At 44.9% G+C, this 18,815-nt stretch overlaps 2 protein-coding genes across 15 annotated transcripts in view; both read left to right on the forward strand.

Moving 5' to 3' along the window:
- The window catches only part of JADE1 (jade family PHD finger 1), a 147,775-nt gene extending 135,362 nt beyond the window's left edge, over positions 1 to 12,413 (forward strand). For all 14 annotated transcript variants that reach the window (XM_019614533.3, XM_085221835.1, XM_019614531.3 and 11 more), the window contains 3 exons: positions 1,714 to 2,244; positions 7,846 to 7,963; positions 8,827 to 12,413. In XM_019614533.3, coding sequence (XP_019470078.2) covers positions 1,714 to 2,244; positions 7,846 to 7,963; positions 8,827 to 9,725 — 1,548 coding nt within the window. In that variant the 3' untranslated portion in view covers positions 9,726 to 12,413. The remainder of the gene's footprint in view (positions 1 to 1,713; positions 2,245 to 7,845; positions 7,964 to 8,826) is intronic.
- Positions 12,414 to 12,520: 107 nt separating this feature from the next.
- RCHY1 (ring finger and CHY zinc finger domain containing 1) lies at positions 12,521 to 16,112 on the forward strand. The gene is made up of 9 exons (XM_085221873.1): positions 12,521 to 12,680; positions 12,759 to 12,878; positions 12,984 to 13,099; positions 13,169 to 13,247; positions 13,638 to 13,682; positions 13,788 to 13,846; positions 14,720 to 14,746; positions 15,013 to 15,133; positions 15,898 to 16,112. Exons 1-9 carry the CDS (start codon positions 12,600 to 12,602, stop codon positions 16,018 to 16,020), a joined length of 771 nt encoding a protein of 256 aa, XP_085077999.1. The 5' UTR covers positions 12,521 to 12,599; the 3' UTR covers positions 16,021 to 16,112.
- Positions 16,113 to 18,815: the final 2,703 nt, after the last annotated feature.

Below are 18,815 nucleotides of genomic sequence, written 5' to 3' on the forward strand. Positions count from 1 at the left end.
GTAGTTTAAGCTGAACACTGATCAGCTGTATGTAGGGATGTGTGTGAGGGAGAGGGGTGTCCTTCCATAGCTCTTCTGGTAACACCTCTCCCTTCTGCTGACATACACAATGATTGCTGCTTCAGACAGTTCAACATTTGAAATTATGGGGAAGAGAAGAAAAATTCCAGTTTTTCTTGACCTCTCAAAGGAATTGTGTAGAAATCTTGGTATCGTTAAAGCTAGGAATGAGAAATACTTAGATGTGTGTTGTGAAATCTTAAACAGCAGACACATGAATGTTTTATCAAAAAAGTCACTATGCTATGAAGGAATAGCATTAGTTGGCTGAACTGGGTGGGAGAGAGATCCTCTGGAGAGCTATGTTAGGACATGTTCATGGTAACTAGAAAAGCAGGCAGCTGGGGGTATGCATCAGGCTGGGCAAAAACAAAGCTCCCACGTCCTGCAGATTTTCTTCCAGTGATGCAGAATTGTCCCTTTGCTCCCAGTGAAACATCAGCCACACTAAGAGTTAAGTACTCTAAATGATAGCAGCTTAGAAACTGGCTCAAGTATTCTTCTGTACAGTTTGATTCTGCTTTTGCTCTGTTTGTTACTAACAGAGGAAAAGCCAAAAGATGTTGATTTTTTTATTTTAATTCCTTTTATATATTGACATTTATTAATGAATGTTCATTGGAAACTTTTGCAGTTTAGTGTACTCTTTATATGCCGTCTGGCCGCTGAATCAAACTGCTGAATCAACCTGAGCAGGAAAACCCAGGGAAAGATATTTGGCTTCTTTACAAAGTGCTGTATAAACATACTAGCACAATGCATTTTTTCTTTAAGGTTAGACGGCTTGAGTTAAGCACACTTAACATCAGTAACACTGATTTCAACCTCAAATTCTTCTCACTTACAGGAGAGGTGTGAGTTGATACAAGTGTGTGTGTGTGTGTGTGTGTGTGTGTGTGTGTGTGTGTGTGTGTGTGTGTCTGTTTGTTTAAACGTTTCAGTTTATGACTGGTAATAACTATGACAGCATTTTGCAAGAAAAAGTTACTTAAAACTGAAATGAAGTGCTGAATCATCTGAACAAGTGCCCATCGCTCCAGTGAACAGATGGCTCACTGGGAAGGAAGAAAAAAAATTATAAGAAAAAAGAATTCTCATTCTCTTCTGCCCCATGTGAAATGAAGGCTGTAGCAACTGAAATAGTGATTTAATATTTGATATTATAAACTTTTGACAATGGGATCAAATGTAACCCATTCAGTCGAGGCCTTTTGGGTAGCATGGGTCCAAGTGCTGGGAAGACTTGAATTAAAAGCATCAAACTGGCCTGGAGCCGGCAAGTTGTTTTTTCCCCTCTCTCTCACGCTGACGCAGTCGAAGGGGGAATGTTTTGCTTTGTGTAACACTGTTCTCAGCAAGTGGCTCCAGTCAAGGTAAGAACACTACTCTTGCGGAATTGCTGATTACCGAATGGGGGGATTGGGCTAGGGAGGGGTTAACCACTCCTGTCCCACTGGGCCACTTGGTTGTTGCCTGGCCTGAAAGCACTAAATTGCAAACCTAATTAAAAGAGAGCCAAAAAGTACAGGCTGCTTAGAAGCAGAGGCTGGTAACAGGGTCGATTCTTTCAAAGCAGTCCTGGCTGCTTAAATAGTTATAGGCAGTGTGGCTTCCTAAATTTATATTTGATGAGTTTTAATCTAATTTCTGCAGTGTTCAGTGAAGAACTGCAGAACAGCCTTTCATGTCACCTGCGCATTTGACCGTGGCTTGGAGATGAAGACCATACTGGCAGAGAACGATGAGGTGAAGTTTAAGTCATACTGTCCCAAGCACAGCTCCACCAAGAGAACAGATGATGAGACCTTCAGTGACCACCTGTGTCAAGAGAATGGGAATGGGATTCAGGACAGCTCTCTTCCTGCCCACATGGACCCTTTCCACAGCATGGATCAAAACCAGGAGGAAGCCCACAGAGTCAGTCTCCGCAAGCAGAAGCTCCAGCAGCTGGAGGATGAGTTCTATACTTTTGTGGAGTCTCTGGAAGTGGCTAAAGCATTGCGGTTGCCTGAGGAGCTGGTGGGATTCCTTTACCAGTACTGGAAGCTGAAAAGAAAAGCCAACTTCAATAAGCCATTGATTACCCCAAAGAAGGATGAGGAGGATAATCTGGCCAAACGAGAGCAGGATGTTCTGTTCAGAAGACTACAGCTCTTCACACATCTACGGCAAGATCTGGAGCGGGTAAGCTCTGCACTACCTGTAGTTGCGTAACGTGCACCGGGCTTCATAGCTGAGTTTCTAAATTATGTGCCCAGTTAATGCCATTGCATGCAGGCAGTACATGCTGTGTCCTTGCTCCAAGTTGTATTGTCAGCCTGGTAAAAGACAGTTAACACTAAATTTCGGGTTATGCCAAGTACCATTTCCAAATAGAGGGTTAATTCACAGGGCTCGTAGTTTGCAGTATACAGTATCCTTGTAACTGGACTGTGCACTTAAGCTTTTTTTTTTTTTTAAACTGATTAAGGCCAATGGCTGTGGAATGTACCACAACCCCCACATGGAACCTTTTCAGTCAGTGAGGACTTTCTCTGTTCCTTGCTGCCCAAGGAGGAAAGTATATGAAACTTACCTTGACTTGGGACCAGTTTTTTGTTTACACAGCATTGAGAGATGCTTCTGTTCAGTGTGTTCAAGATTTATCTTCCCTTGGACCTGTTAAATAAATTAAGTTTATCATTAGGTTCTTTGGATCTTAAATTATTATGTGAGTATGCTTTTGGTTTTTAAAGTGTGGTGTCAAAACAGGATACGTTATTCTAGCATTGATTTTATATTTTACTACTCTGGTTCTCACTGATAGATGCATCTATCACTTCCCACCCATGAATGGAAGGAAGAGTGATCAGGTTGGCAAATCGCTCCAGTTAGGTTAAGGTCCATACACAAGGAGAAACAATCAACTTTTAATAAGAGATTACTATAATAAAGTTTTCTTATATGTGTTGGCCCTCCTACAGTTCTGTAGGTAATTCAAGTAAACCTTGCACTGCTTAACGGCTTTGAGAGAAAGAGAGCAAAAGAGATTAAAAGAGGGAGAGAGAGATCATCCATCGTGGGTCCAGCACCAGGCCTGGATATGGAGGTGTTCTGTGTGACAAAGAAAACAAGCAGCGGCAGCAAGGAGTGGGTATAGCAGTAGCAAGAGAGCAACTGCCCTCAGCAACCCCTATTTATAGTATCAAAGAAAAAAGGGAAGGGACTTTTTTTCCCCCCCATATCACCGCCCCATTTTGGAATTGTAGTTGAATCCAGTACCAGGGCTGGTTGGAAGTCAAGACCTGAGCCACATCTTGACTGAGACAAATAGACACCAGTCAAACCAAAGGAGGTGACACTAGACTTCTTTCTTTCGTTGTTCTGGACCTTTCCAGGGGTGTTGAGACATGAGTCAAAAGAAGGGAAGAAACACAGCCTCCTCCCTGCCTCTTGAGTGTGGGCTCATATTAAGAGTCAGTTGGGGCTCATCCCTTATAACATCCAAGAGAAGTTGGTTGCTAAAAAAAGAAATAAATTGGTTCCTAAGTGTTTTTGATCTTCTTCAGGAAAATGCCATGTTAGACTTGATTATGAATAACATCAGTGACAGCGTCATCCATCCAGAAACATTTTTAATGGTGTCATGTAGTTCACCTAATAATTAGTAATTTTGTGGACATAATGTGTCTGTTGTCCTGTGGCTGGATCACATAAGGCAAAGAACATGGACCGTGAACAGTATCAAGCAGGGTCTTGGCTAGAGGAATCCCTTCTAATTCAAAGCCAAAGCATAAAGACAGTAACATAATATTTGTAATACTGGCTGTGGCAGATCTGGAAGTCTAATACAGCAGAACTTTAACAAAAAAAACCTCACACATTAAAATAGACCTGCTCCTTAATCGTAGAATAGCTTGGAGAAGGGAGACTTTAAAGATCATCCAGTGCAGAATGTCCTTGCTGTGGGCAGAGTTGCCACCCACAAGCCTGGTCTCAGTGTCCAACTGGGGTAATCAAAGAGAACGCTACCTGTACTTCTGATACCTTCAACATCATTCCAAGGGACATAAAGTCTCTTAATATCTTGTGATTTCCCAGTTGCAGCCTCCTGTGACTCAACTTGAGAGAGCAGGAGCAGATAGTAGTCCTCTGGCTTTAAGAGCCCTGGTCTGTTCCTTGTAGTCAGTGGTTGGACTAACATGGTTGTCCTTTTCAAGGTTTGAACTGTTACCTGCACCCTATCCTCTTTCCATCCCTTGGTAACTGTTGCTTAAGAGCACTTCAGGAGCAAGGGTGTGGCGGCTCCTGTTCCAAGAAGAGACAAGCATCCAGTTTCCCTCATCCTGCACGGTTTTTTGCTGTCTGCCTCCTGAGTGCTGGAAGTCTGCTTAGCTTCTTCCCCTTGCAGGGACTTAAGGTGGGGCTATTGGTCTGCTTGTGTCACTGCAGAGTACCACATATCAATCTCTCTCTCTGTTTGCTGAATATTTCTTAGCATGGTGATTTCCTCTGGCAACCTGGCCCCCTGTTCATAGATTTCTTCTAGCTGGGCACACCCAGGATACCCCCTTCTGCCCTCTGGCCCTTGGGGAACCCCCAGATTCTGGAATCCCCACAACCAAAAGGCAACTGGGCAACTCTGCTCTGTCACTCCTTGGAAGGTCCATCTGCATGCACATGTCAGCCCAGGGCTGTTGCCCTCCAGTCTGGGTTTCCCCTTCAGCTCAGACATTGCATCAGGTGGTCACTGTGTTTGTTTCAATAGAGTATGGCTCTCTGCTATTCCCAGACAAGAAGGAACTTTATCCTTCACTGCCTGTGCTGTCTCCCTCCCCGTGCCATTATTCTGAAAAACAAGAGATAATCAAAACAATCACCTTGTTACTGTTTTCAGTCCCTGCTGCCTCCCTTGTGCTGTGGTGTGAATAGAAAGGCCTGCCTTCACTTTGATCACTCCGTGGGCAGTGGCAGGGTCATCAGAAAGAGTGATTCTGCTGAATAGCTCTTCACTTTTTATACTACTAATAAAGTATAATTTCCTTTTATGTCTCAAGCAACGAGAAACAAATAATGCTGAGCTATTTGAGAACATTTAAGCTTTTTCAGCATTCCTCTAAATTTGCACATGATATATAATTCAAATATTGTTTGAAAAGTAGATCTGTCACCTGATGTGCAGGTGTCAGTAGTCACATGCTCAGGAGAGTGTGTAGTCAATTTGCAGTATTCCGCAGGCATAAAACCTGGTTTCACCTCCCCACGAAGGGGTCTTTGGATCTTAGGATTGCTTTTGACACAAATTTCACATGGTTCTGTAACACTCTCAGTGATCAGCATCATATTGATTCCTACACCGTATCTTTTCACTGTTTCAATTAAAGCTTCAGTTCCTATATTTGTCTTCTGATGAGTTGATTAATTCTTTCATCATTTGCAGAGTTACAACACGCTGTCCAACTGTAGTTACCCATCATCCTTCAGCATTCTTCGTGCGTTTCAGTAGTTTAGCCAACTTGCTTTCATTTTTTTTAGGGTTATCGATATTTAAAGTTGTTACTGTGACTAAGGCTCCTACAGTTGTTGATAGAGCAGTTCCTTTTGTGACTTTATGTGCTTTTCGTTTCCTCTAACTATATTGGTTTGTCCAGATCGATGTGCTTTGCAGTGTATCACTGCTATTTCTTTAGGTTTACTAACTGCTTGAAGTAATTTCATAATCTCTGTACTACAATGTATAGGATTTCCTTGTGGAGATAACAGTCATCTTTCTTTCTCAATTGCACTATCAGCTTGTATTATTCCAAAAGCATATTTTGAGTCTGTGTAGACATGAGCCTGTTTTCCTTCTGATAGTTCCAGGGCTCGAGTTAAAGCAATTAATCAAGCTTTCTGAGCAGATGTGTTCACTGGTAGCAGTTTTGCCTCTATTTCCTCTTCTAGACTAACAGTGGTGTATCCAGCCTTCTGTTCTCCTTTCACAGCCGAGCTGCATCCATCAGTAAACACCTCCCAGCTTCGATTCTGTTAAGGAGTAACCTTCAGGTCTGAATAGCTGGAGTACACCTGTTTGGTAGTTAGTAAACAATCGTGTACCAGTTATCTTTCATGTAAAGATAATAATGATGCATTGGACAGTTTGATTGCTATATCTTCTTGTTTGAGCAGTATTGCTTGGTATTGTGCTGTCCTCCTTAGGAATAACCACTAGTGTCCTTTCTGCTCCAACACGGTTGCAACCGTATGTGGTACACTAACAGTAATGTTCAGTCCCAGGGTCAATTTTCTTGCCTCTTATATTAACAGCACAGCAGACTGACCCTTGTATGTAGCCTCCCATTCTCCTCCAGAGCCTTTTCCAGCACAGTTATTTTCCTTCGGGAAAAACGTAATGTTCAACAGCACTTACATATCTCTTATCTGGAGTATGATTTTTCAATTATCGTTTCAAAAGATCAGTATGTTTTTTCTGGGTTTTCACAGTAGGACCCAGCAGATTCTTTTCAATTCATCAAATCTGAAGTAGAAAAATAGCCTTGATGTGCCATTCTGGTTCTATTGCATGTCACAGTGGTGCCAGTACTACAGGGTTCTGTTGTGCTCGATTTCTACATGCAGTAGGACTAAATTCTCTATTCCCTTCACTGCTGTTGCCTCTGTTAATCATCATTGACACATCTTCATCCCTTTTTTTTTTTTTTCAATATTGCAAGCAGAAGAACGAGGTAATTTTTTTTTTCATCCATTACCATTAAGACATTCAAGTTAGATAACAACAGTTAACATTTTTTCCTTGTTTTGTAATCATTTCTCAAAGTGAAAAATTTGCATATGAGACGTCACCCCATTTATCCTGCCTTCTACAAAACTTAATAATTTCCAAGATTGTATTATGATTCGAAGTCTGCATTTCTGGCCATTTCTCCTCATCTTCCAATTTATACTACAGCCACCACTGAGTACAATATTCTTTAAATTTTCTCTGTTAGAAGATCCCCACCACACTTATCCTTGTGTTTCAGGATGTATCCTCGTAGAGAGCAAGAGAGGACTACATAGACTGTCCTGTTCCTATACTGTTAATCAGAAAGATTGTTTTTATCAACCATGCTTTCATGCACTCCAGTCATCACTGTCCACACGTGCACAAAGCTTACAGAATACATTTACCTATCATTACCATGCCCCATGCAATGTTTCTTTATCATGCACTGCAACTTAGAGTCACTTATCACTCCAGACAGGGAGATGACTCACAGAGTTCTTTGAACAGTAGGTTGGTGCATGCTTGGAGTTCAGAGAACATTTTTTTCCCTCCAGCAGCCAGCAAGTCTATCCAGGCAAAGCTTCACAGCTGTCCCATCGGGGTCTCCAGAAAACTGCTGTCTGAAAAGTGGATTGAGTGCCTTGTGTGCATTATGTCAATGAACACACATACAGGAGAGAGATTGCTTTTTGGCCTATGGATGTGATTTTTGCTATTATAATGAAGGTGGTTCAGCTAAGGATACATGGACCTTGAGTTTTCTTGCCAACTTGGCAACATCCTCAAAACATCCTGATATATGTCCTCCTCAAGGCCTCCTGGCTCCGGGATGTCTCTGCTTAAAGGATGCCAAGTGTTTATTCTTCTGATACCTAATACAATATTAGCTCAGTTTTTAGAGTAAGCTTCCAGTGCAGGTGTTCATAGAAGTTACTTCTGCAGTGTGAGCCTTCCAAATCTGATAAACCATCAGTTAAATGGTATTTAAGACTGTTTCTAAGAATAATTTTGGAGACTCATCCACTTTTGATGCCTTTTAGGTGCGTAATCTCACTTACATGGTGACTCGACGGGAAAAAATCAAGAGATCTGTTTGCAAAGTTCAAGAACAGATATTTAACATCTACGCAAAACAGTTGGAACAAGAAAGAGTTTCAGGTATGCTTAAGCATTGTCTTTTTCACTTGACAACACAGGCATAGGCATTGAAGTGTTTGATTAGAGTCTAACGACTGATTTTGAAGGACAAGCAAGGCCTCATTTATTCTCATTAGAATCATATGTAGTCCACCATGCATCAGCAGATTGGAAGAAGATAAAAATTTGCATAGCTCTAATGGAGGGCACATTGCTATAGAAACCAGTAAGCCTGTGTTATCCTTGGGGTACTGAATGGTTTGCTGCTTCAGGTCCTGTCAATTGTGATTCTTCAATGAGTCCTTTTGACTGAGAGACCATGACTTACATTCAAGTGCCATATGGTATCTCCTGAGTTTATGTTTTATTAATGCCTTTGCATTAGTATTTAGTGTGTGTTTCTTTGCATTGTAGGGTAGTTTGAAACGTCATACTTTTTCTGCCTAATTTCACCGAAAGTAGTCTTTCCTCCTAGAGGAGAAACTTCAGAGTTACTATATTAACTCAGATTATCCTCAAAGAATTCAGTAATGAATTAATTTTAGATAGAATCAATCACATTGACTTGCTGATAGCTTATTTTACCCCATCTGAGGAGTTTCTGTGCCTTAATGCATGTAACAGCACTAGGAATTGTATTTGCTACAGATACAATTGGGTGTAGGATGGCTATGGGGAAGACAGCAACATCAACAGAGTGTTGTGAAACCAGGACGTAGTAGCCACATAGTCATGATGTAAAGGTGCTGGATAACCAACCAAATGCCCATTTACACTGAAGAAACTTGTCTGGCAGAAGTAGTGTTAAAATATGTACTACTTAAAAGTGGTATTTGTCTAGACGTTGATTGCTTGACTTTAACCTAATTTGTTTTTACCTTTAGGTGTGCCTTCTTCATTCTCCTCAATGGAAAACGTAGTGTTGTTCAATAGTCCATCTTTGGGTCCCAATGCCCCTAAGATAGAGGATTTGAAATGGCATTCAGCATTCTTCAGGAAACAAATGGGCACATCTCTAACACACTCTTTGAAAAAATCACACAAAAGAGACAGAGTAAGTAATAGCTCTGGGAACAGTAGCAAATCCACGCTGAGGCAGCCCAGCCAAAGGGGAGATGGTGCAGCTCCAGGAAGCTTTTTAAATTTTGACAAGAGCTTTGCAGAAACACGGATTGTATCAGCACAGCAGAAAAATGGCATAGTTATGCCAGACCACAGAAAAACAAGAGACAATCTTCCACAATGCGAGGTAATCAAGACAGAACTAAAGGAAAAAACTAAACAAAACCACAAACCACTGAGACCCACAGAACTCTCTCAGAGGCAATCAGAAAACAAAAGGGCTGTGAACCACTCCAGTGGTAGGTCAGCACCTGGCACACGGAGGGACATAGTGCCTAAATGCAATGGGGGTCTTGTCAAAATAAACTCCAATCAGACAGTAGTTAAAGTGCCTACGACACCCACGAGCCCAGTGAAAAACTGGGGCGGATTCCGAATTCCAAAGAAGGGGGAGAGGCAACAGCAAGGTGAGAGTCCAGAGGAGACCTGCCGCCAGAACTCCGGTTACCCCTACCTGAGCGTGGGCAGAGTTTCACCGAAGGATAGGGCAAAAAGTAAGCCGAAGCCTGACAGTGAGAATGATGGGTACATCCCTGATGCTGAAATGAGCGACTCTGAAAGTGAAGTAGCTGAAAAAAAGTGCAGACAGCAGAGGCTCAGCCCAAACAGCACTATCAGCAGAAGGACGGACATTATTAGGAGAAGCATCCTGGCATCCTGACTGGGCAATGGGGCACCATGCTCAGTGGTCACTGCCTACAAACCAACTTCACTTTATTTATTGGTGTGAGAGGGGAGAGTTCTTAGACATGGCTACAGACCGACAAATAGATAACCCATTATTCCTGAGCTGTATGAACATGTTTACATACACTTAAAGCTGGTTTTTTTTTGCCCCCCCTAACTCATTCCGTGACCAGTTTGAATCTCCTTTATTTGCAACTTCCCTGAGTAAGCAGAGAATTGGCATCACTACTAAAACAGGATTTGTGATGAACAGTAAAGTAAGTCACAAAATCATCTAGGGGCTGGGGTGAGTAGTGGGGAATTAGGCAGCATCATCCCTTTTCGCTAAACTGCACTGTTAAAATTCTCTTCCCTTCCCCTGCTTTCTGAAAAAGCACAAGCTCTTAATTTAACTAGTGTGTATTGAATCAAAGATGGTTATTAATTTAACCATATTGCACTGCTACGCCCTGCTACAAAAGGTCACTTGCCTTGGATGGTGGTAGGTCTTTGTCTTCTCTTTGCAGAATGTTTGTTGTTGCATTCGATTTGAGCACAAGTGGCAGCTTAAAACCCTCCGTAAGCTCCAGAGTTGATGTGTAGGTACAAGACCGAGATGTTAAACTGGAAAAAAAGGAAGGGACAGGTCAGGGTTGCAGCTGCCTTACACTGCAACAGCTTAACAGTACTCAGACTGAGTGTGGAGAAAAGGCTCCAGTGGCTTAGTTCTGAGAGAGGGGCCGGGCTCACAGGTTACTGTGCCCTGTAGAATAACCCGTCAGCATTTCGTTACCTGCCTCCCAAACACCTTGATAATTCAAGCAACGAAATGCTAAGGCACCAGTCAGTAGGATTTCCCAAAACCCACCACATATGCACTAATGGTAAAGCATTGGGAAAGCCCAGCTTATGACACTAAAGAGTTACCTTAAAATGGACAGAAATATATATTTTTAAATAAAATGGAGAGGCAATAAATTGTCATTAGCTCTTTACAGTCAAATGAAAAAAAGCTATTCTATTCTGGACTAGATTTGATGGAAGAGGGAACTCGTATGCATACTTTTTTAATAATTGCAAATGGCAATAACAAGAAAGCTATGAGCAATAATGTTAACAGTTCATTATGATACTTTTTTTGTAGAGTGCACATGTAACTGGATTCTTAGGAGCCTGTAAATTTTGGAATTCTGCGTAGATTTAACTTAGGTATGCACTGGTGAAACGAAGGTTTCAGCTGCAATGAGTTAGAGAAACACAGGCATAAAGAACAACAGCCCAGCCTGCTGTTAACCACGCTCACTTGCATTTTATTGTTAGACCCTTGCCTCTCGAGCAGGGAAGATTTTAAAGTACAGTAGAACTCTGCCGTAACTGAGTCTTCCAGAGGATTCAATCAGAAAAAGGCTTATTAACACCCCGTCTTGCTATGCAAGTTGTAACTACTTCAATATTGCAACAGAATGTATCCCTGTCGTTTATGTTTTAAAACTCTGAAGTCTGAACCTTCTGATATCTTCTGGGGTGATGCTGAGAAAAGGAAGTTTGGTTTAACACGGTGTTTTTTTGAAAGACCATTGCTGGACCCAGGAATTTGGATTGACCTCATGACTTGCACAGATTGAAGCCCAATAGGGCACTGGTGAATGTGACATTACGTAGTTGCTTTTGGGATCTGTTAAAATAGAAGTACTTCTGTGATCAAAAAGCAGCAGACAGACGGAAGGTAACTGCAGATGGCTCTACCTGACATACAGCCACACGTTTAAGGCAGGCATTGTTTCAGTAAGAAGCTCACGACCATGTGGGGAATTCTTCAAGCCATAGATGGAATAATCTAAATTCTGATTCTAGCATGTAACCTTGCTCTATTATGAAAGAGGTACCTTGTGAATTTGCACTATTCCAATTGCTAATGTTGTGCAGAATGAATGCCTTACCTGTTTTGCTCCCCGATGTTTAGGTTTATAAGCTTTCTAATGTTTCGAGTTATGCTGAACCAAAACCAAAAAGCGCTTCCCCCATCCTCATTCCAAGGGCAGTCGGATGGCTGCAGGATGGCCAGCTCGATAGGATAGCTGTGTCCCCGTTCGCAGCGCTCAGCAGGAGGTGGCAGAGGTACAGCAGTGACCATACAGCACCCCCATACTTTGTTGGGATGGAACCATTTGCTGAATGTGTGTTCCTAGGCATTACCTTTACTTGTGCAGACTGACCAAGAGACCTTTGATGCTGATTGACGAAGTGCGTCAGTCCCTGGGCTGGTTGGACTTGTGTCTGTTGCCCAGAATGGCAGTCGTTAGGTTATGAACTCACAGATCTCAGTGAAGGGTTGGTTATACATGTTGTGTATCAGTCTGAATTGCGGATGTTGGAACAAATGGTCGTTACGTTTGTAAAACCGTGTACAGAAGATTTTTCACTACGTGCCTGGCTTTGGTGTCCATTCGGCTGAAATTAATCGAGAAGGTGCATGAAGAGGAGCAGGTAGAAACAAAAAGTATATGTAGAGATGACTATTTTATATTACATGGCCCAATCCTGTATTTATTTCCCCCCTTTTTTGAAGTATTTATAAAGACCTAGTCGAAGACAGCTGTATTTTTTGTTAAGATATTCGGTAGAATTGTGCCTTTTTGTCCGTATGTGAATAAATGCTGTACATTTTTGCAGTACGCTCACAGCGATGTTTTAGAACGCGCAGTAATTACTGAGGTGCCGTTCGACACAAGCGGGTCCCGGTGGCTCGCTCAGCCTCTGCCCCACAGCGCTGCGGGCGCGGCGCTCTGCGCGCCTTCCGCTGGAGGCGGGGCGGCGCTCGGCGGAAGGGGCGGGCCGGGAGCGGTGGGGCGCGCCGGGCGCTGTGGCCATGGCGGCTATCGCGGAGGAGCGGCAGGAGCCGGAGCGGGACGGGGGCTGCGAGCACTACCGGCGGGGCTGTCTGCTGCGGGTGAGGCGGCGGCGGCGGGAGCGGGGAGGGCCGCGGCGCGGGGCCATGCGGGCGTTGAGTCGCACCGTGCCGTTGCAGGCGCCGTGCTGCGGGAAGCTGTACCCCTGCCGGCTGTGCCACGATGGCGCCGAGGAGCACCGTCTGGACCGCTTCCGCGTGGCCGAGGTGCAGTGCACGCGCTGCCGTCTCCTGCAAAAGGTGCGCGGGGGCGGGGGGAGGTGCTGCCGCGAGGGGTGGCGCCGCCATTTTGGGCGGAGGCGGGCGGCGCTCCGCTAACGGCGGCGTCACCCCGTCCGCCGGCAGCCTCAGCAGCGTTGCGAGGGCTGCGGTAGTCTTTTCGGGGAGTACTACTGCGATGTGTGCCACCTCTTCGACCGCGACAAGAAGCAGTACCACTGCGACGAGTGCGGCATCTGCAGGTGCGGCCCGGTGCCGGGGGTTGGTCGCGGCGGGGGAGTGGCGGCTGCTGAGCCGTGATCGTTCCCTAGGATCGGCCCCGAGGAAGACTTCTTCCACTGCTCCAAATGCAACTTGTGCCTGAGCCTGAGCCTGCGGGGAAAGCACAAGGTGAGGGAGTGCCGGTTCGGGGCCCTGACAAATAGAACGTCTGCGCGTTCTTTGGAACGGCTGCCGAGGAGCCGGGGCCGCGCGGGCGGCGGGAACGGCAGCTGCCCGCACGGCCGCGGCTGAAGCTCGGCTGGCACCTCGGCACCTCCCGGCCCTGAGCGCTGCTGCACAGGGCAGGTCTGGCAGTGTTCAGTGCTGTTCTGCTGCGTTGTTGTTATTCTTCAAACAGCTACCTGCTGATCCTTAGAGAGTCAAACCTGTGTGAAAGCAGTCGTGTTTCACACATCTTCTCTTATACATCCTAAAGGAATTCTTGAGGTGTTTTTTTTTTATAAAAAAAAAAAGTTGATATCCATACAGCAGTGTAACTTTGTCTTTGTCTTTGCCAAGTGTATCGAAAATGTCTCCAGGCAGGATTGTCCCATATGCTTGGAGGTGAGCTACTTTGCTTTTGGCTCTGGGAAGTATGTTGGGCTGTGCTGTAGGCTGTGTTGGAACTTAATGTTTTCTTTCTTTTGTCTGATACTTGTCTCAAAACAGGACATTCACACATCCCGTGTGGAAGCTCGCGTTCTGCCATGCGGTCACCTTCTCCACAAGTAAAGCTTTGCAGATATTTGGGAATTGGGAATACCTGCTGACCTGTGTACGCGTGCTGGGTGTGCGTGGTTCCTGAGGGACCACGTGGTAGAGGATGGGCTCTGCTTCTTCAAGAAGTATCGCAAGAAGGGTGTTTTCCTTCTTCACCAGCAAATTGTGTTGGCGGAGGAAGATTTGGTCTGAATTTTTCCTATGCTGTTTCCTTCTGTTGCAGCTCAGTGGCAGGAATCCCATAGCGATTCCACCACTTGGTGCAGAAAGCAATTGCACAATGTTTTTATGAGGCTGGTGCTAGTTTATGCACTAAATTTTAAATTCTTTCTCTAGGCACTCTCCAGGCTGTAGAATACTGTGTTACTCTGCAAAATCTGCCTGCTCCATTGAGCTTGTGCAGTGATGCGTAGCCCAGTGTGCCTTTGGAAGAATGGATAGAGCGGGACTACCTGCTTCCCTTCCTCCCGATCCACCTGTAACCTCAAGATGTCATTTTCCCTTCTTACTGTTTGTGTTACTCTGTTTCATGTTTTTTTCCTGTGTGCTGAGTTAATGCCCTCCAGACTGAGTCTTCCCTTTGCTGCTGCCCATTCTGAAGTTACCTCGTGATGCATCTTTTTTCACCAAACTCACACTGCCATATTCTTGTCGTATTGTTTACTTTCTCATGTTACTTAGAATGAAATCAGGTACGCTTTATCGCTGTGTGTTTGCCTGCATACCAGATGATTTTGAGGGGAAGCTTTCTTTTCACTTGGACTCGGAATGTTTTTTAACTTATGTTTTAGGGATAGCTGCGAACCTTTTCCCTTTGTTCAAACCAGATGTGTTACCGATCAGTAACAGTTCTTACTGAACTTCTTGTATTTTCTTTCCAGAACATGTTATGAAGAGATGTTAAAAGAGTAAGTAGTTCAAAACCTCTCTTGTGTGGTTGTAATCTGAGTAGATTATTTGAGGCAATGATCACAATGTCATTCCGGTACCCAGTAGCTTTAGGTCAGCTGCTAAAGTGAAAGGAAGCTTTTAATTCCCAGCTCTGATTGAAGGAATGTTTCTGCTTGCTGGTGTTTTTCTCTGATTTGTATGATGAGAAACTTGTCCTTTTGAGTGGACTTGTTCTGTGGTCCTACTCCATTTTCTGAATACGGCTTTTTCCCCTTTTTGCCAGAGGGTACAGGTGTCCTTTGTGCATGCACTCTGCTTTAGATATGAGAAGGTACTGGCGTCAGCTGGATGATGAAGTAGCACAAACTCCGATGCCCACAGAGTATCAGAACATGATGGTGGAGGTAAGAGATGAGGCGTGCACTGATGCCTCTGCTCTTGGCAGCTTTGCAGCACACCCTTGCTGGCAGTAGAGAGCGCTAGGAACTCATCCTGCATTAGGAGCCAATCTGACTGCTAGGGATTGTTGAAGAAATGTCATGTGTTGACCTAAGGTGGCATCGATTGGATTTTAAAACATCAGCACCCTCTGCCCTACTAGGGGAAAAAAAAAAAAAAAAAGAAGAAAGCAAGAAACAAAACAGCCAACAACAAAATAAAAGCAGAAAGTACCATAATATCACGCAGTGGAGAAATGGTTTGGTGTTTGGAAGTATCACGCCTCCTTCTATGTTTGGTGCTGCCATAGCGAAAAACAGAAATATTTGGTTTTGGAACCTCACAATCCAGAGTAACTATACTATTTTTTTCTGCAAAATATTCGGCTATTGATTTGTGCAAAGCTTGCAAATGGAGATAATTTCTGGTTCCATTTCTTTGTGTGAACTGGGTGCTGTTAGCTACTAAGAGTGAATGAAACTGCTCTGATTGATTTAGTTTTATCTGTTCCAATTTGGACAGCACATCTCACTGCTTCCTGGAGTCAGGATACTGGGAGAGACCTCATTGTTGCCTGTTCTGAGAGGGGCGTTTGCTTGACTGTCCCACACAGCAGCCTAGCTGATGCTGGCAGTTCAGTGGTTACTAAAAGCATAGCTGTACAATGTTCTTATTGAGTGTCCTGTTGATGCAACAGCCTCTTTCTCTCTCTTCTTTTCTGTGTATGTAGATTCTTTGTAATGATTGCAATTCCCGGTCTACTGTGCAGTTCCATCTCCTAGGCATGAAGTGTACAAACTGTGAATCGTACAATACTGCCCAAGATGGAAAATCCAAGCAGCCTGTGGAGTAGCAGTGCCTAAGCAACGTGCTGCATACGGCTGGACAAGGAAGACCCTACTGTGGAAGAGACTATCTGTTAAAATAAATTGTTAGTAAACATTATTCAAAGGTGTCACAGCAACAGTGAAGATGTGGTGCGAAAAAGTTCTGCAAGCATTGTCCCCCTCCCTTGTGCCTGGGGCACTGTGTTGTTGGGAAGCTCCCTGCCCAAGCGCTGCAGTGCCTGCCGAGGGCTGGTCACTGGATGGCAGCGCCCTGTAATGCCAGAGGAGGCTGCCTGGGAAAATAACCAGTGAGATGCAAAATGGGAAAGTGCTGTGAGCTGCAGCTGTCAGAGCAGAATGCGTTGTGGGGCCAGAGGTTGGGAGCTTAACATAGGATGGAGGTGTAGCTGTTCTGCTCGCAGCTGTTAGGGAAAATCAGTAGCTTTGAGAACGGCTTTTTTGCATAAAGCTGACATCTGCAAAGTTTTGCATGAGTACATTTTGTTCCTTTGAAGTGATGTATTTGTTCTAGGGCCTTGGAGGCAGCAGTGCGAGCAGGCAAAAAGGGTTGAGCTTGCATAAATCACATACCTTAGTTTGATTTGTTGACATGCACGCAAATGATGGATGCAGAATTCATTTTAAAAGCAGTGCCTGTCTGAGCAGCCCTTGTGCTGAACGGCCTACAAACCACACTGCAGGGCTGCCCTCCGCAGGTACCACTGCTCCATGTCTCTCTTCACTTATTCCTTTGCCAGCCATGGTTGCGTTTACGATGCTTTGATGTTTTTTTCTTCTCTATTGCATTGTCTTACGAAGGCCTGGGTGTTCTAGCATAGCTTGATGGTTTGATAGTTAAGTACAGGCAGCGAAGAACACAGTGTTGTGTCAGGCTGGCTGTCCCACCCAAGTCTGGGACATGTGCTGAAAGAGCTGCAGTAGGTAGAGGTGCTCACATAGCACAGGGACCAGGTTTCTGCGGCCTCATTTTGTTGCTTTTTTTAGTGGTCTCTGATTTCAGTGTGAGCAGAGAAGCTAGGACCTAGAAGTGTTATTTACCCCCTCTTGTGTGTGATACGCTGCCTGGTGTACTGGAGACTGAACCCCAGTTCTTAGAGAATGTCAGAATGCACAGTGTCCAAACGGCATGAAATACACTAAGGAGTGACTCCTTGTCCGTGCCTCACCCTGTTTTAGAGCATCGCTTTCTCCCACTCTGAGCCCTTGCAGTTAGAAGCACCAGGAGGCAGATGGTGGCAGCACTGCAGCTCGCTTTCACTGCCCTATCTTCTGCAGCATTTTTCTCACTGTTAAAAATAAATGTCAAACAATGTCTTTATTAAAACAACTTATGCAGCGTGGTGCCGTCGCTTCCTATGTGCACACCTCCTAGAAATACTCAGGTGAGCTCAAACCAGAGTTCATTGCTGTTTTCACCTGCCATACTGGTGCTGTGCAGGAGCTCTCCTGCATGGAGGAACCTCTGGAGAGCAGCAGGCACCACTGTGTGCGTGCTCCAGGTCTGCAGAGCTGCGGGATGGCACTTGCAGAAAGCGAGCGTGAGTTTTGTCTCAGGAACGGCGCTGCCTGCAGCCTGCCGGGGAAATGAGTGCAGTCAGCCAGCAGCAGCACAGGAGGCTGCACTGAACCAGAGTGCGGGGAGCGCGCGTCACCCCCCTGAGTCACGGTGACTCCATCAAAACAAGTAGCAGCTGCTGCCAAGCGAGCAGCAAATTAACTGTGGCCTGCCATGGGTAGATCTGATTAAAATGGATACCAGAGCCTCTTGAGCCACTGAGTGAGCTGTGCTGAGATGACAGTGGCAACTGAGGCTGGCTGTATCTGGGACTGAGCGTGCTGTCTGCCCTTCTACCCCAGTCCTGCCTGTCTGCTCCCTGCCCCAGCAGGGGTACCAGCAGCACACTGGGTGCATTAGGCTAAGATGTCAGAAGGCCACTGATGGATTCTGACCCAGCAATTGCCATCCCCACCGAGACTTCTGCTAGCAGGAGGTGCATATGGGTGGAAAAGTGGAGGCAGCATAGAGATGTGCTTGTGTGTTCAGGCATACAGCACAGCTAGGAGAGGGAATAAAGAACAAATTCCTTATTCTAGTAAATATCTGGGGACAAAAAGCAAAACAGAAAAACCCTGCAAGCCACGGAGAGCCAGATGTAGCCACTTCTTTGTTATTTCCATGCAATGTGCATTTAAAGAGCTGCAGTGCTCCAGGGCAGCTGCAGGGCATGAACAGTGGAGACTCTGCTGGCAGGGGCTGAGCAGTGCCTGTGTGCACTGCTGGTGGGGAGTGCACTGCATTCACTGCTGGTGGCTTGCAGAGGTCAAGGCTGGATTGATGCATGTCTCCCAGCTCTCATTTCCATAATGTTTTGCTCATTACCAGCAACGTATTTCCTGGTTTTTTTTTCTCTGCAAAAATTATTAGGTAAATGAAGTGACGGTGTATCAGAGTGCAGATGTGAAGCACCCAGCAGAAAGCTCAGTAGTTGAATAGCCTTTGACTGTATTGCTAAAGCTAAAAAGGTGCTGGTCAAGTCCATAACCAGGCAGATTTTATGCTAAATTCTACGCTAATTTTACTGCAGCTGGAAATATTCCTGTTGGAGTTTCAATTGCAAGACTAGCATGAAAGAAGGCCCTTGGTTCAGCTAAGCCTGGGGGCTGCAGCTCCATCCCAGCTGCACTTCTGCGTGAGGCTGAGAATGAAAATGTCACTGACTCCAAACAACAGACTTCCCTCTCTCACTTCTGTTTTTGCTGCTGCTCTAGCAAGGGGATTTCTTTCCTGTTGTTTCAGTCT

This window comes from Meleagris gallopavo, chromosome 4, assembly GCF_905368555.1.
Source record: "Meleagris gallopavo chromosome 4, MGAL_WU_HG_1.1, whole genome shotgun sequence".
Lineage (NCBI taxonomy): Eukaryota > Metazoa > Chordata > Aves > Galliformes > Phasianidae > Meleagris > Meleagris gallopavo.

Excerpts from the sequence above, each read along its gene's own strand:
- RCHY1 (XM_085221873.1), top strand. The coding sequence starts at position 12,600 with ATGGCGGCTATCGCGGAGGAGCGGCAGGAGCCGGAGCGGGACGGGGGC. Across the intron at positions 12,879-12,983 it reads GCTGCCGTCTCCTGCAAAAG|CCTCAGCAGCGTTGCGAGGG; the intron begins GTGCGCGGGGGC and ends GTCCGCCGGCAG. Across the intron at positions 14,747-15,012 it reads TATGAAGAGATGTTAAAAGA|AGGGTACAGGTGTCCTTTGT; the intron begins GTAAGTAGTTCA and ends CCTTTTTGCCAG.